Here is a 12,997-nt window from a genome sequence, read left to right as displayed (position 1 = left end):
AAGCTATTACAAAAGGAGTGGAGACCTATGTATTCAAGTTAAGGGTTAAACAGAGACTGTAAATACAGACAGCTTCCAAGATGCTAGCCATCGTGCTCTTTTGTATTATGCCATTAGTTCCTTCGAAAATGTTTTGAGAGAGTCAGCCATTGTCCCTATGTTTTAAATAAATGAAAAGAAGCTGAAAGATATTTATTTGTAAGATGCAGCAGATCCATGTGTAGAATCCAAGTCTTTGATCCCCATACTTTTGTCCTTTAACAACGCTAATGTAACACCATAATATGGAGCTTGGATGGGACCCATGGTCGCAAGAGAAGGGTTATTTACATTCCAGTCAGAGCTATCGCTCTAGATGAGTGACAAGAAATGAGAAGGCTGTTATGTAGACCAGGTAAAACCGGGTTTTTACCTGATCAGAAAAGCCTGATTTCAGTGATTAAATGCAGATGAGTTCCCGTAATGAGAGGCTTTGGTGAGAACTGGGCCCTTAACATTAGCTTAGAACAAAAGGTGCAGCAGCCAGACTACACCTGTACATAGCAAGAACCTTAACAACAAGATAGAGACTGTGTCTCAAACAAACAAAATAGGGCAGAGAACAAGGCCTGAGTTGAGAACATTTTTACCAAAGGCCACAGACAGGAGCAGTGAAGAGCATGCTCTCACTTGGATGTCAAGTCCTTCACCAAATGCTGTCCAATCACCCTGGTCAAAATGCGCCCTCCCTCCTTGCTCTCCTTGCTCTGGCCATTCTCCAACTTACTGCTTCTTTTTGCCAGCCCTCAAATGCACATTCCACGGAGGTGGGACTCTTACTATTTCCTAAAAGTGGGTGAGTCTGGCAGAGAAGAGGAGCTCAATTTTTTGAAAAATGAAAAAAGACAAAACAATGAAAACAGTCAGCAACAAACTCTCATTGGAGAGGTTTAGAGATCACTGGGGAACCTTCCACATCAAAAGGAAATTGAACTGTCATCTTTTTTTTTTTTTTAAGATTTTATTTATGTATTCACAAGAGACCCAGAGAGAGAGGCAGAGACACAGGCAGAGGGAGAAGCAGGCTCCCTGCAGGGAAGCCCAATGGAGGACTCGATCCTAGGACCCTGGGATCACAACCTGAGCCAAAGGCAGATGCTCAACCACTGAGGCACCCAGGCGTCCCTGAACTGTGGTCTTTAAAAGGACATAAGATCTCATGATAGCCAGCTTCTGGGACCAACCCAGATAGAGTGCAAAGTAAATTCTGAACAACTCAGGCTGGCGTCCAACCAAGACAGGGATGGGCTGATTATTACGATAAGAACAAGAGAAGCCTTCAGAACCCTCTTTGTAAAATGTGCCCATTCCACTTAAGACAAAGAATAAGTATGATAACCACCCTGTGAATTTCTTTAACCCATTAACTTTGCCAAACTTGTCGGGCTTGTTTCCTTTAGCTTGGATGCTCAGAGGAAATACCAATACAATTTTTTTTTTTAAGAAATACATTTTTAAAACTGAGTTGAAAGCATGTATGTGCATGTATATAGGAGTGGGAGTGTGTGTGTGTGTTGGGGGAGTAGGGGTGTGCAAGTGTGTGTGTCAAGGAGAAGGAATAGGGTATTTCCCATTAGGTGACACTTGTGAAAAGGAACCCAAAATGATCTGGTCCCTGGAGCTTTGGGAAGCTAGTGGAAAGACAGAGGATTGGCCCAGGTGGCTTAGTGGTAGAAATCAGTGGTGCCATCCCCGAACTTGAATAGAAATATCTACTGGGAGCCACATTGTTGACACTTCTGGCATGCAAGTGGAAAGCTCTTTGGCAGGGTTCAAGCAGGTGCTCTGATATTTTACAGAGGGGGAAACTGAGCCCTCATAGGATTCAGATTCATGCAACAATTATTGAATAATTATGACAAGCTTGGCACAGTGAAAGACGCTTCCCATTCCTTATCTCACTCAGACGCACAGTTACCCAGTAGCACAGGTGTTCTTATCCCTGTATCATGCATGAGGACGCTGAGGTTCAGAGAAAAGTTGTGTTCCTAAGCCACTCAGGACGTTGGAGACAGACCTGGAACTGGAGTCGGCCTCCCAATTCATGATTTCTCTGCAACACCAAAACAAAAAACAAAACAAAACAAAACACCATTTTATTTCAGACTATTGTTTATTAAGGTAATTTGTTTTTAAGGCAGGCTAATTTGGAATTATAATTCTTATTATTCTGGTATGATCTTGATATCCAGAAAGTGGGGAAACATAATCCCAGAACACAGCATCATTTGGGATGCTGCAGGACTTATGATTAGGATACAGATATTACTTAAGAAAAAAATGGGCTAGAAAGAGGCTCTCCAGATAAAGTTACTAAGCAATGTTGTAATCCCAGATCTCTGCTTCTCCCAGCTCTGGATTCCATTCAGTTGTTTGCACATAGCCTAGTAGAAAACCTTTTTTCCTACCACAAACTGGCACAAAACTATTTTTTTTTAATTAGGGAGAGAGAAAGAGGAGGGGCAGGGGGGAGAAAGAGAGAGAGAAAAAAAATCTTAAGCAGAGTCCACACCCACCTTGGAGCCCAAAGTGGGGCTCAATCTCACAACCCTGAGGTCATAACCTGAGCCGAAATCAAGAGTCAGACACTTAACCCACTAAGCCACCCAGGCGCCCAGCACAAAACGTTTCTTAAATTGATTCAGGAGAAATTGTAGAGTTCTATCAGGAAAGAAGTAAAGTCCTTTGTCACCAAGAAGTTGGACCAGGGTTGGAGGCTAGGGTCGGGCAGGAAAAGAGAATGGAGAGGTCAAGGGCTGCAACTCCACTGGAGACCTGCTCTGGGGATGATAGCAGCTGAGAAGAAACACAAGAATGCCATAGAATGTCGACAAAGGAGAAACTGTTTGCAATTTGAGAGACAAGGACACTTTGGAGAAGTCTGGGCAGTATCTAGTGGTTTCTGAGTGAACCAGGTGTTCAGTGGTTGAATGAAGAGCTCCACCTAACTGTGCCTGAATGTCTAATGAGGATTCCAGACAAGACACAGCTCAGCCATAATTCCAAGGCAACAAGTTGTGGGACAGAGTTCAAGCAAAATAACCTAACTTGTTTGGGTTCTGTTCTGTCCCATTAACACCCCTCTTTCTTTCGTCCGTAGCAACCAGGGCCCACCCACGAGTGCCATCTGACTGCACCTTCCCTCACAGCCTGCCTGCCACCCCCCCCCCCCCCCCGCTCTGGCCCCTCCACACACCATTGAGCAGCAGCCAAGCCAGTGCTCAAAGACAATGACCTACACACAGAATCTAGGCCATCCTTTCTACTCTCTGCCTTGTCAGCTCTCATGTGTCCACTAAAATTTATCTCATCTAACAGTCACTAGGAAAGTAACTTGATTTCCAGTGACTTCCTGTAAGTCATGTACATGCTAAAGAAGGTACTTGTTAATATCATAGGCCACAGGCATTAATCCTTGAATTTTGCCAAAAATATTTAGAGCATTATTTGTGGTGTGTCCCAAATTATACAAAGACAATTTGTATTACTCTTAATGTATTTATATTAAGCAGATGCTGGAGACAGGATCGAATTTTACCTTTAAAGTGACATGAGATTATGAAGTTGTAACCATTCTGTTGTCCCTTCAACACACTAATGAAATGTATAAGTTCGAAGAACTGTTTTTTTTTTTTTTTTTTAAAGAACTAAATGTCTATAAGAGTAAATAGCCGAGTTTGAGAGGATAAAGCAAAATGACAGAGGGATTGCTTCAGGATGGGAGAGTCTGGGCACCCCGGGTGGCTCAGCAGTTTAGCACCTGCCTTGGGCCTAGGGCATGATCCTGGAGACCCGAGATCAAGTCCCACATTGGGCTCCCTATGTGGAGCCTGCTTCTCTCTCTGCCTGTGTCTCTGCCTCTCTCTCTCTCTCTCTCTCTCTGTCTCTCATGAATAAATAAAGTCTTAAAAAAAAAAAGATGAGGGAGTTTGACTGAGGTACTTCTATGTACTGAGAAATGGGGACAGGTATGCGGGATGCTCACTGGTTTTGCTGAGCATATTTCGTGTCCTATGTGCAGCCCATGTGCATAGCCCATTCGAAATACTCTAAATCAGTAAAGGTTTCTCCTTGAATTCATGCAAAGATCTAGAACCCTGAGTAATAAAAGCAGGAAAGCAGGTCTCACTAGTAAAAGTGGATTAGACAGCTTTTTTTTTTTTTTCCTTAAATGTCTAAACTTAATACAACAAGTAAGGTCTGAGAACAGTCACTGTCAGGGTCCAGTTTGCTGATCCCTTTAACTTGCTCTCTTTGGGCCATATCTGTGGGGTGGGGGGAGTACATTGTAGTGACTTTGATGGCATCCTAGGAAACGACCCACCATCCTGACCCTGCCTTGCCTCTCACTCTTGCCACATCTATATCGGAACTCCATGTCATGACAAAGAAATTGCAGTCTTTTTCTGTCTTTGTCATTAATTAACCACCTGGCAAAACAGTTTGAAACTGGTACAGAAGAGGGACTGCAGATTCAACATTTCCTTGGGCACATGATATTCTACAATCTTGTCAGTGCAGTGCTCAAATTCCCATTTTTAATAAAAGAGGGAATTTTACTGCTAACGAAATAGCCACCATCAGTTTCTGGAGAGCAAGGAGAGCAACATGCACAAAAAAAATATATAGAAGTAGAAACATTGCAAATGTTTTCTCATAAGGGAATGGACGATAACAAGGTGATCATGAAGCACGGAGGCACTTTGAAAACCCAGTTTTAATCCTAAGAAACACCAATGTTACACACAGAATGTCCAGTCAGCCAGCAAGGCTCATCCTCCATTATTTAATGGCAAAAAAGGGGAAAAGTGCTCAGATTAACACAACGCATGTAACAAGAGGTTAATAAAAATTTTGTCTAGTCATTTTGGCAAAAGAGCATCCATCACATGATTTGCTCATTGAGTAATAATCTGAGATGTGGTTAAGACTCAATGTGACTAGTTTGGTTACAATCTGGCATTTAGCTTAAAAAATATCATCTTTTAGAAAATTTATCATTTACATGGTTGGAGAACGAAAGAATGGATAAAGTGTATGCACCTGAACAGAATCTGAAGGCTTATTGATGAATTGAAATTGAATGACAGGCATAAATAGAAATGGATAATCAATTCAACATGATGGCCTGTGGTGGGGACACAGGGCCTGGTGGGGTTCGGGCAGGATTCTCACAGCCGTGACTTATATCCCTGAAACTATAACACTATTCAGAAATGAACTTTCCACATTCTCAAATGTGCTCACTTACAGCTTGCATTAGTTGAAAATTCATTCTCCAATTAGCCTACTGGGGAAGGTGTTGTTTTTGTTTTTTTGTTTTTTTTTTTAAATGGCTTGTTTACAAAAAAGCCTTAAAAAAATAAAATAAAATAAAATGGCTTGTTTATAACAGTTGTTGGCACTGCTGGAATTCACACCACGTGCCATTTCGAATAAAAACCTTTCTTTTTTCTTTTGGCAGCAGAAAAGAGCAGAGTCACACAGTAGCTCTTGATTTATGAACCATGCTTTCTTATCCTCAGGCTCCCAGTCTGTGCCGTTCCCTTTAAGGAACCAGGCTGGAAGCTTTTAACAAGGAAACAATTCTCTCTCTAAATCTACTTTTTAATTTGAAATCCTCTGGGCCTTGGATTAATAATCGGTCCCATTCTCATGCCTCCAGCGATCAGGTGAGAGAATGAAGACCCAGAGACCTCGAGCAGCTTCTTGTGTTTTGTCAAGTGTTGTTCGATGACAAATCAGACAGGAACCTCCAAGAAATGGTATATGTCGTGGGCAAAAGTTGTGGGAACATTTTACATTCAGTGTTCCGGTAAGCATTTTGTCAGCCCTGGGTCACGTCCTGAAATTATACAACCGTCCCCCCACCACCCCGCAAAACCCAGTTGAAGATGAAGGAGGGGATGGAACTGCTCAAAGCAGACCTGGAGGATGAGCCAGCAGAGTGGCCGGGTGGGCATATGGATGGACAGAGAGAAACTCCTACATGCCTTACAGGATTTTTTGGCTGAAAGCAGAGTTCATCCTTGCAGTGGTCCACCAAACAAAGTGTTTATTGTCAAGTGGGCCTGATCCCCGGAGAAGAAGAAAAATGATTCCTATTTGACTGGAAGGAAATTAACTCTTTCTTCCCTTTTTCGGGGAAGGTGTTGGATAAGTGCTTTGTGATTGATTTCCTCAGTCCAGTTTCAGGGGAGGTGGGTCTCAATGTCAGCAACCGTATTTATTCTCACTGCAATGTCTATGCAGCCGTGGCTGGATTCTCTAATGGGAAGTCTTTTTTTCTCCCCCTCGTCCCCTCTTCCCCCATCTAGCACAGGCAGGTTCTGTGGAAAGCATATTCTAAAAATGATCAAAGCATTAAATTGGGCTTCAGTGAGTTGTTTTTTATTTATTTATTTTTTTTCTGTTTGTTGCATAGAAGTAACTAAGGACCACTTTTAACATCGAATATTGAAAACTTACTTTCAGACTTGAGCTGGGAAAAACCACTGGCCTATTCCCTGGATGGTAAAAAGCAATAAGAACTCTATGATCTACCTTGATCTTTTAAAGATTGAATTTGGAGGGGGAAAAATGATTTTGCCTACGGATGGCTGTGAAAGCATCAGGGATACGCTGCAGAGCTGGAGAGAAGGGTCCAATTGCAGTATGCTCCCTTTAAGAGGGAAACAAGATTAGAACTTTGGCAAATTTTCGGCTTCTATTCAGAGGGAAAGAGAAGAGATGGCAGTGTCCAAAAAAAAAAAAAAAAAAAAAAAGGAAGAAAGAAAGAAAGAAAAAGGATGCATGTCATGAGACAAAAGCAAAAGCAATCTTATACCTTATTGAAAGCTTACCTGGGCGTGGTTTTAACTCCTCTGGGGTTAAGAACATTTTTTTTTTTTTTCCCTCTTAAAACTAAAGGAGCTAGGGGAAAGGACTTGAATCTGAAATAGTGTCGCAGTCAGTTCTGCTCTGTCCTGGGAAGTACAACAGGAAGAGAAACCTCCAGGGAAGAGAGAGAGGCATCAGGCGCCGAAGGGGAGGGTCTGCGACAACCAGGATGTAAGTTAACAAGTAGCATGAAGGTAGCGACGCTTCATAGCATCCTTCTTAGAAAAACCCTCTGACTTCAACAGTTAGAAGCCTTATTACCCAGCTGGACAAATATCTGAATTCTATTTTGCCGTTTTACGTTATAGATTGCTTTGTGTTCTAGGAGCCCTCATGCCAGAAGAGTCTGTAAAAATACGACTTTTGTTTATGTCAGGTCAGAAAAGGTAGTGAGGCTCCATTTAGGATAATCATAGTGTTTACCCAAGCCTTTTGCATATATAAAAATGTTATCTTCTCTAATTGCATATTTTGCTCCTATAATGACTGAGTTGAATTCTAAACTGAAATGAGTAATCAATACTGAATGTCTCTGTCGTTCAAATGAGGTCTTCGCCATTTCAGATGGCATGAAATTGCTTCAAATTTGGCAAATTGCTCTAAGGATGGAAATCAAAAGCGAAAGCTGAAGCCTATTTAATTTTCTTTTTTTTTTTTTTTTTTCAGGTTTTAACTGAAAACTTAAAGCAACAAATAGTGACAGAACTATTACTCTTGCAAAATCCACCTGGGTGCCTGGAGGGCAGAGGAAAGAATGAGCTATTACGGCAGCAGCTATCCGATCGTAAATGTGGACCCCAAATACCCGGGCTACCCCCCAGAGCACATCATAGCGGAGAAGAGAAGAGCCAGGAGACGTCTGCTCCACAAAGATGGTAGCTGCAATGTGTACTTCAAGCACATTTTTGGAGAATGGGGGAGCTACGTGGTGGACATTTTCACTACTCTTGTAGACACCAAGTGGCGCCATATGTTTGTGATTTTCTCTTTATCTTATATTCTCTCCTGGTTGATATTTGGCTCTATCTTTTGGCTAATTGCCTTTCATCATGGTGATCTGTTAAATGATCCGGACATCACGCCTTGTGTTGACAATGTCCATTCCTTCACGGGGGCGTTCTTATTCTCCCTTGAGACCCAGACCACCATAGGTTATGGTTACCGCTGTGTCACCGAAGAATGCTCCATGGCAGTGCTCATGGTGATCCTTCAGTCCATCCTGAGCTGCATCATAAACACCTTCATCATTGGAGCTGCCTTGGCTAAAATGGCAACTGCTCGAAAGAGAGCCCAAACCATTCGGTTTAGCTATTTTGCACTCATAGGCATGAGAGATGGGAAGCTTTGCCTCATGTGGCGCATTGGTGATTTCCGACCCAACCATGTGGTGGAAGGCACAGTGAGAGCCCAACTTCTCCGCTACACAGAAGACAGTGAAGGGCGGATGACAATGGCATTTAAGGACCTCAAGTTGGTCAATGACCAGATCATCCTTGTCACACCAGTAACTATCGTTCATGAGATTGACCACGAGAGCCCTCTGTATGCCCTTGACCGAAAAGCAGTGGCCAAAGACAACTTTGAGATTTTGGTGACATTTATCTATACTGGTGATTCCACGGGGACTTCCCACCAGTCCAGAAGTTCCTATGTTCCCCGAGAAATTCTCTGGGGCCATAGGTTTAATGATGTCCTGGAAGTTAAGAGAAAGTATTACAAAGTGAACTGCTTACAGTTTGAGGGGAGCGTTGAAGTTTATGCTCCCTTTTGCAGTGCCAAGCAACTGGACTGGAAAGACCAGCAGCTCCACAACATGGAAAAAGCCCCCCCAGTCCGAGGATCTGACACATCAGACACCACGGTCAGAAGAAGGTCGTTTAGTGCGGTTGCCATTGTCAGCAGCTGTGAAAACCCCGAGGAGACCCCCACGTCTGCCACGGATGAGTGTAAGGAAGCCCCTTATCAGAAAGCTGTCTTGACTTTAAATAGAATCTCCGTTGAATCCCAAATGTAGTTCAAGTTGTGATGACAGGGGCTACCACTCCATCATGTTACTCTTCACCCTAAGGCAAGTAGTCATAAACAGGCCTTTTAAGGAATGTTACAGCTATGTTCGATGGTGACAAAGGATAAGAAGAACAGGTTAAATCTGGTAAAAGATTATCTAAAAATTACATAGTATCCAATTGTTTAAGCTTTTTTTTTTTTTTTTTTTTGCTAGCAAATTTTGTATTAAGGATGCTATTAAGAGCCCAAGTAATTTAAATTTCATCTCTTTTTATTATATCACACGCTTGGATCTTCAATTGGAAGCATCATATGCAGTAACAGAGAATAAAGGTAGGATACTGGAATACATAAAAATAGGAAGACAGGCCGCCAGCATGGTTAACGGATTTTTAAATGTTTCAACGCTGAGGGTAGCGTCCTAGAAAAACATCATGTCATCTAACCAAGATATGCCAGATAGGCATCCAGCAGATTGTAACATTGAGATATTTAACTGAAATCACCTGCCTGGTTCGATGTTTGCCCCTCATGGTGTCTTGGTATCAGCAGAAAAAGGCAGTGGCTGTAAAAAGTAGACACCTGCCACTTGCGCAGGTAATGATGGATGAGTGCTAGAAGTTGTGATGTTTTGTTTAGTTTTTTCCTGAGCCGAAAGGCAGAAGAAAAGTTGACATTATTCAGAATAATATTTCTCTCCTAAATGCCCTAGTTGACTGCAGCAGATGGCTTTTTCTGGAAGAGCAGAAATAAGGCAACAATGACATTTCTAATTTCTCCGGCAAGGGGGCTTCCTATATGCCCACCTCCCTTCTTTTCCAAAGACAACATGAAGAAATAGGATCACAGAGATAGAATGAGGGAATAGATGGCAGTGGTAAACATTCTCAGACGGTTGGAGAAAAAACCTGTGCTGTGTCCTGAAAGACGGCAGCTGTTGCTGGCTATTTTTTTATTTTTTATTTTTTATTTTTTATTTTTTGAGGAGTGGAGAGTAATGAGGGAAACAGCAAAGGGAAGACATTTATTTGTGCCCAGAAGCAGTTGTGTATGTTTCCTGTCTTGGTCACTTTACAAGACATCAATGACTTGAATTCTAGATTTTAAGAAACTCTCCCATTGACCTTGGAACAATCATTCAAATGGCAGATTCTGTGAAATATAATTAAGGTGATTCTTATGCACATTTGTTAAACGGATAAACTAAGTGTTATGGAATTGCTTAAATTTTAGGGGATATATTTGTATGTTCTATTTCTGTGTTAAAATATGTTAATCGTGATGACTTTAAGCCAGATCCCCTATGAGTAAAGGCACTTTAAGCTTTATAAATTGAACAGTTATTAGCTTCATTCAGAATTATATGTTTCCTTACTTTTTAGTTTCATTCAGAATTATTTCTATACCCATTTTTTTTTTTTTTACATTGTTGCTGAGCTGGCAATAAGTATACACCGCAGTTTTTCCTTTGTTTATTTTATTTAAATATATGTACATACAAATCGTTTTTTGCTGTTTCTGGAAAGGCTCCCCCCACCCCTCTCCATTTAAATGAAAGCACACAAGCAAATTGAACTGAATCATAGAGTCTGCGATTACCAAAGTAGAATATGTAGGTATGTGAAGGGTTTTTCTTTTTCCATCCACCCTTCCTTCCCCCCTCCCTTTCTCTCTTTTTTTCTTTTGACTATGAGCAATGAAGTTACTTTTTAAAAAATGCACGTGTGCAAATCTTTTATTCCTCTCGTTTTATGGGTAAGAGATTTGTTCAGGTCCCAGGCTGTAAAACTGTCCTGAAGCTTAATGTCAGAGATCTAAAGAATGCATTTATTTTTTTCTGTCTTGCTTCAGAAATGTAAAACCCATTTTTAAAATTACACATGCGTTGTAGATTTGGATTCTGTAACAGCAATTACTCAGCTAAATTAGAGTACCACGGTCTACCAAGTAGAAATCCGCCACCAGTACAACAGACCTACATGCCTTTCCCCTGACTTTCTAAGTTTGTTTCACACACATCTAGGTTCATTTGACTTTGCTTTGCTTCCTGGACTCTGCTAATCCATAATTCTGGTTTTGTTAGTATCAGAATAGAAGCGTCAATATCCAATAAAGACATTTCACTGTGCTATGTGCTTCCACCATCAAATCCTATGACCCAGAGTAGAATGTAAAACCCGAGTTCCCATGTAACATGTAACTCTGATTTTCTGTTTAGATTTATAACACACTTTGACACCTTGATGAGTCATTAATAATAAAGATCTTAAAGTGATGCAGAGATTGTGTGCATTGGCCTCTATCTCAGATTAGCATAAGTCGTCGATGTGGTTAGCATTGGGTACAGGACCGCAAAAATGAGACTGCAGCCTCACAGGATTAGAACGTAGGCAGAATTACAAAGCATTTTTATGAGTTTTTAGCAGCTTGTAGAACAGCTATATCTGAATTAACAGTTGTGTTTCTGTGAGCTTTGCAAGAAGCCTCCACGCAACACGGCATTTCTGGTTTCGAATGCTCTGTCCATGATGAGAAGTAGGCCGAGTATTTATTTTCTTATGGCAGCTATTTCCCTCTCTGCAGATGAAATTATTCAGTGGACTTAATTAGGTAGGGAAACGCACTGTGGCATCAAGGTATTCTCTTCTGTGTGCTCTGCCTGTGACTGGGCCCTCAAAGAGGGAGGGAGCACCAGGAGAGAGAAGGAAATGCTTCCACTAGTTCATCAAGCACTCTTGGGTGCTTTGCATACACACACAGAGTCCCCACAGCAAAACAGTAGGGTGGATGCTTTTAATTTCCATATCATCGAATATCTCGTGTTTTGCATCATCCTAAATAACTGATTCCCAATTGGGACAACGATGTGCAAGACCAAAATAAATAAATAAATAAATAAATAAATAAATAAATAAATAAATAAATAAATAACAATGAAGCTTCTCAGGTAGGGGTGGCAGGTGGGGTGGGGGGACACTTTAGTGGCATGGGTCTGGCCCAGGAGATGACAGCAGAGCTCTCTGGCTGTGACCTTTAAGAAAGCTCTCTCACTGGGTCTGAGTCAGCTGGCATACGCCCCTTGACTCCCTGCATCCAACCTTCCTCCCTAGATCTCAAACTCTCTGTAGCTGCAAGTCCTGCAACCATCCAGAGAGAGAGGGAATCAAGGACACCCCTTACAAGGGACGTCAGAAAAGTAGGAAAAAGGACAGCCCTGGATGGCCTATCTCCGGACTTCTTCTGCATGAGTGAAATAAATGATTTGTCAACTGAACAGCAAGCGGGAAACACAGTCCAGTAAGGAAACAGGGATGTGCTGATGAGTCCAGCTCGTACTTGTACTTGACATTTGATGGAGTGGGTCTCTGTGGAAAGCACATATTTTCTGGGGACTTGAGGAAATGCCACAATTTTGTAAAACAAACACAAGAGACTTACTTTGGGCCTGGAAATCCCTGTGAGACACTGTGGCTGAGTGACCTTGATAAGAAAAATGGACCAGGACTGCTGTGGGGCTGCCTTGTATCTCCTTCCTCCCCCTCTCCTGGAATCACATCAATAGGACTTTCACTAGGACAAGCGGCTGAAACCCATGGAAACTCAGACTCAGGCAAGCCTGCACTGCCCAGCTTGGGAAAAAAGCAAAACTCTGCTAATACTCAGCTCAGATCCCCAGGGAGACCAAACTGCATCAATTTATTCAAGTGGACTCTAAAGACACCAAGAAATCTAGATCCTTGCTTTAGATATTTGTATTGAACTACTTCTGAGTTGGCCAGGATACATGTGAAGTCCATTTTCTGGGCCTAAATAATGAGGCACTAAATTCTACTGGGTTTAAATTATTCTATGAGTTCCATCCATGACAAACACTGATTCTTCTGTTTTGAGTGTTCTGTAAGCATGTGTATAAGCCCTTCTGTATGTTTTTTGTTTGTTTGTTTTTATTTTATTTTATTTGTTGTTGTTGTTGTTTTTATTTTTTAAGGTAAGCGTCACCTGTGGACTCCCAGAAACCACCCCTATACACCCTTGGTACCTATAAATCACAGAGCCCTCCCTCAATTCTAAA

The 12,997-nt window shown here is 41.7% G+C and overlaps 1 protein-coding gene across 1 annotated transcript in view; it reads left to right on the top strand.

Annotated features, from left to right (window-relative positions):
- Positions 1-12,997, top strand: part of KCNJ16 (potassium inwardly rectifying channel subfamily J member 16) — a 58,265-nt gene extending 45,268 nt beyond the window's left edge. The window contains 1 exon segment of the mRNA NM_001313870.1: positions 7,585-12,997. Within this exon segment, the coding sequence (NP_001300799.1) occupies positions 7,673-8,932 (1,260 nt within the window). The 5' untranslated portion in view covers positions 7,585-7,672 and the 3' untranslated portion in view covers positions 8,933-12,997.

This window comes from Canis lupus, chromosome 9 (assembly GCF_011100685.1).
Source record: "Canis lupus familiaris isolate Mischka breed German Shepherd chromosome 9, alternate assembly UU_Cfam_GSD_1.0, whole genome shotgun sequence".
NCBI classification, from domain to species: Eukaryota; Metazoa; Chordata; class Mammalia; order Carnivora; family Canidae; genus Canis; species Canis lupus.
The sequence above is the reverse complement of the archived record's forward strand: the minus strand, read 5'-3'. Positions and strand labels throughout refer to the sequence as shown.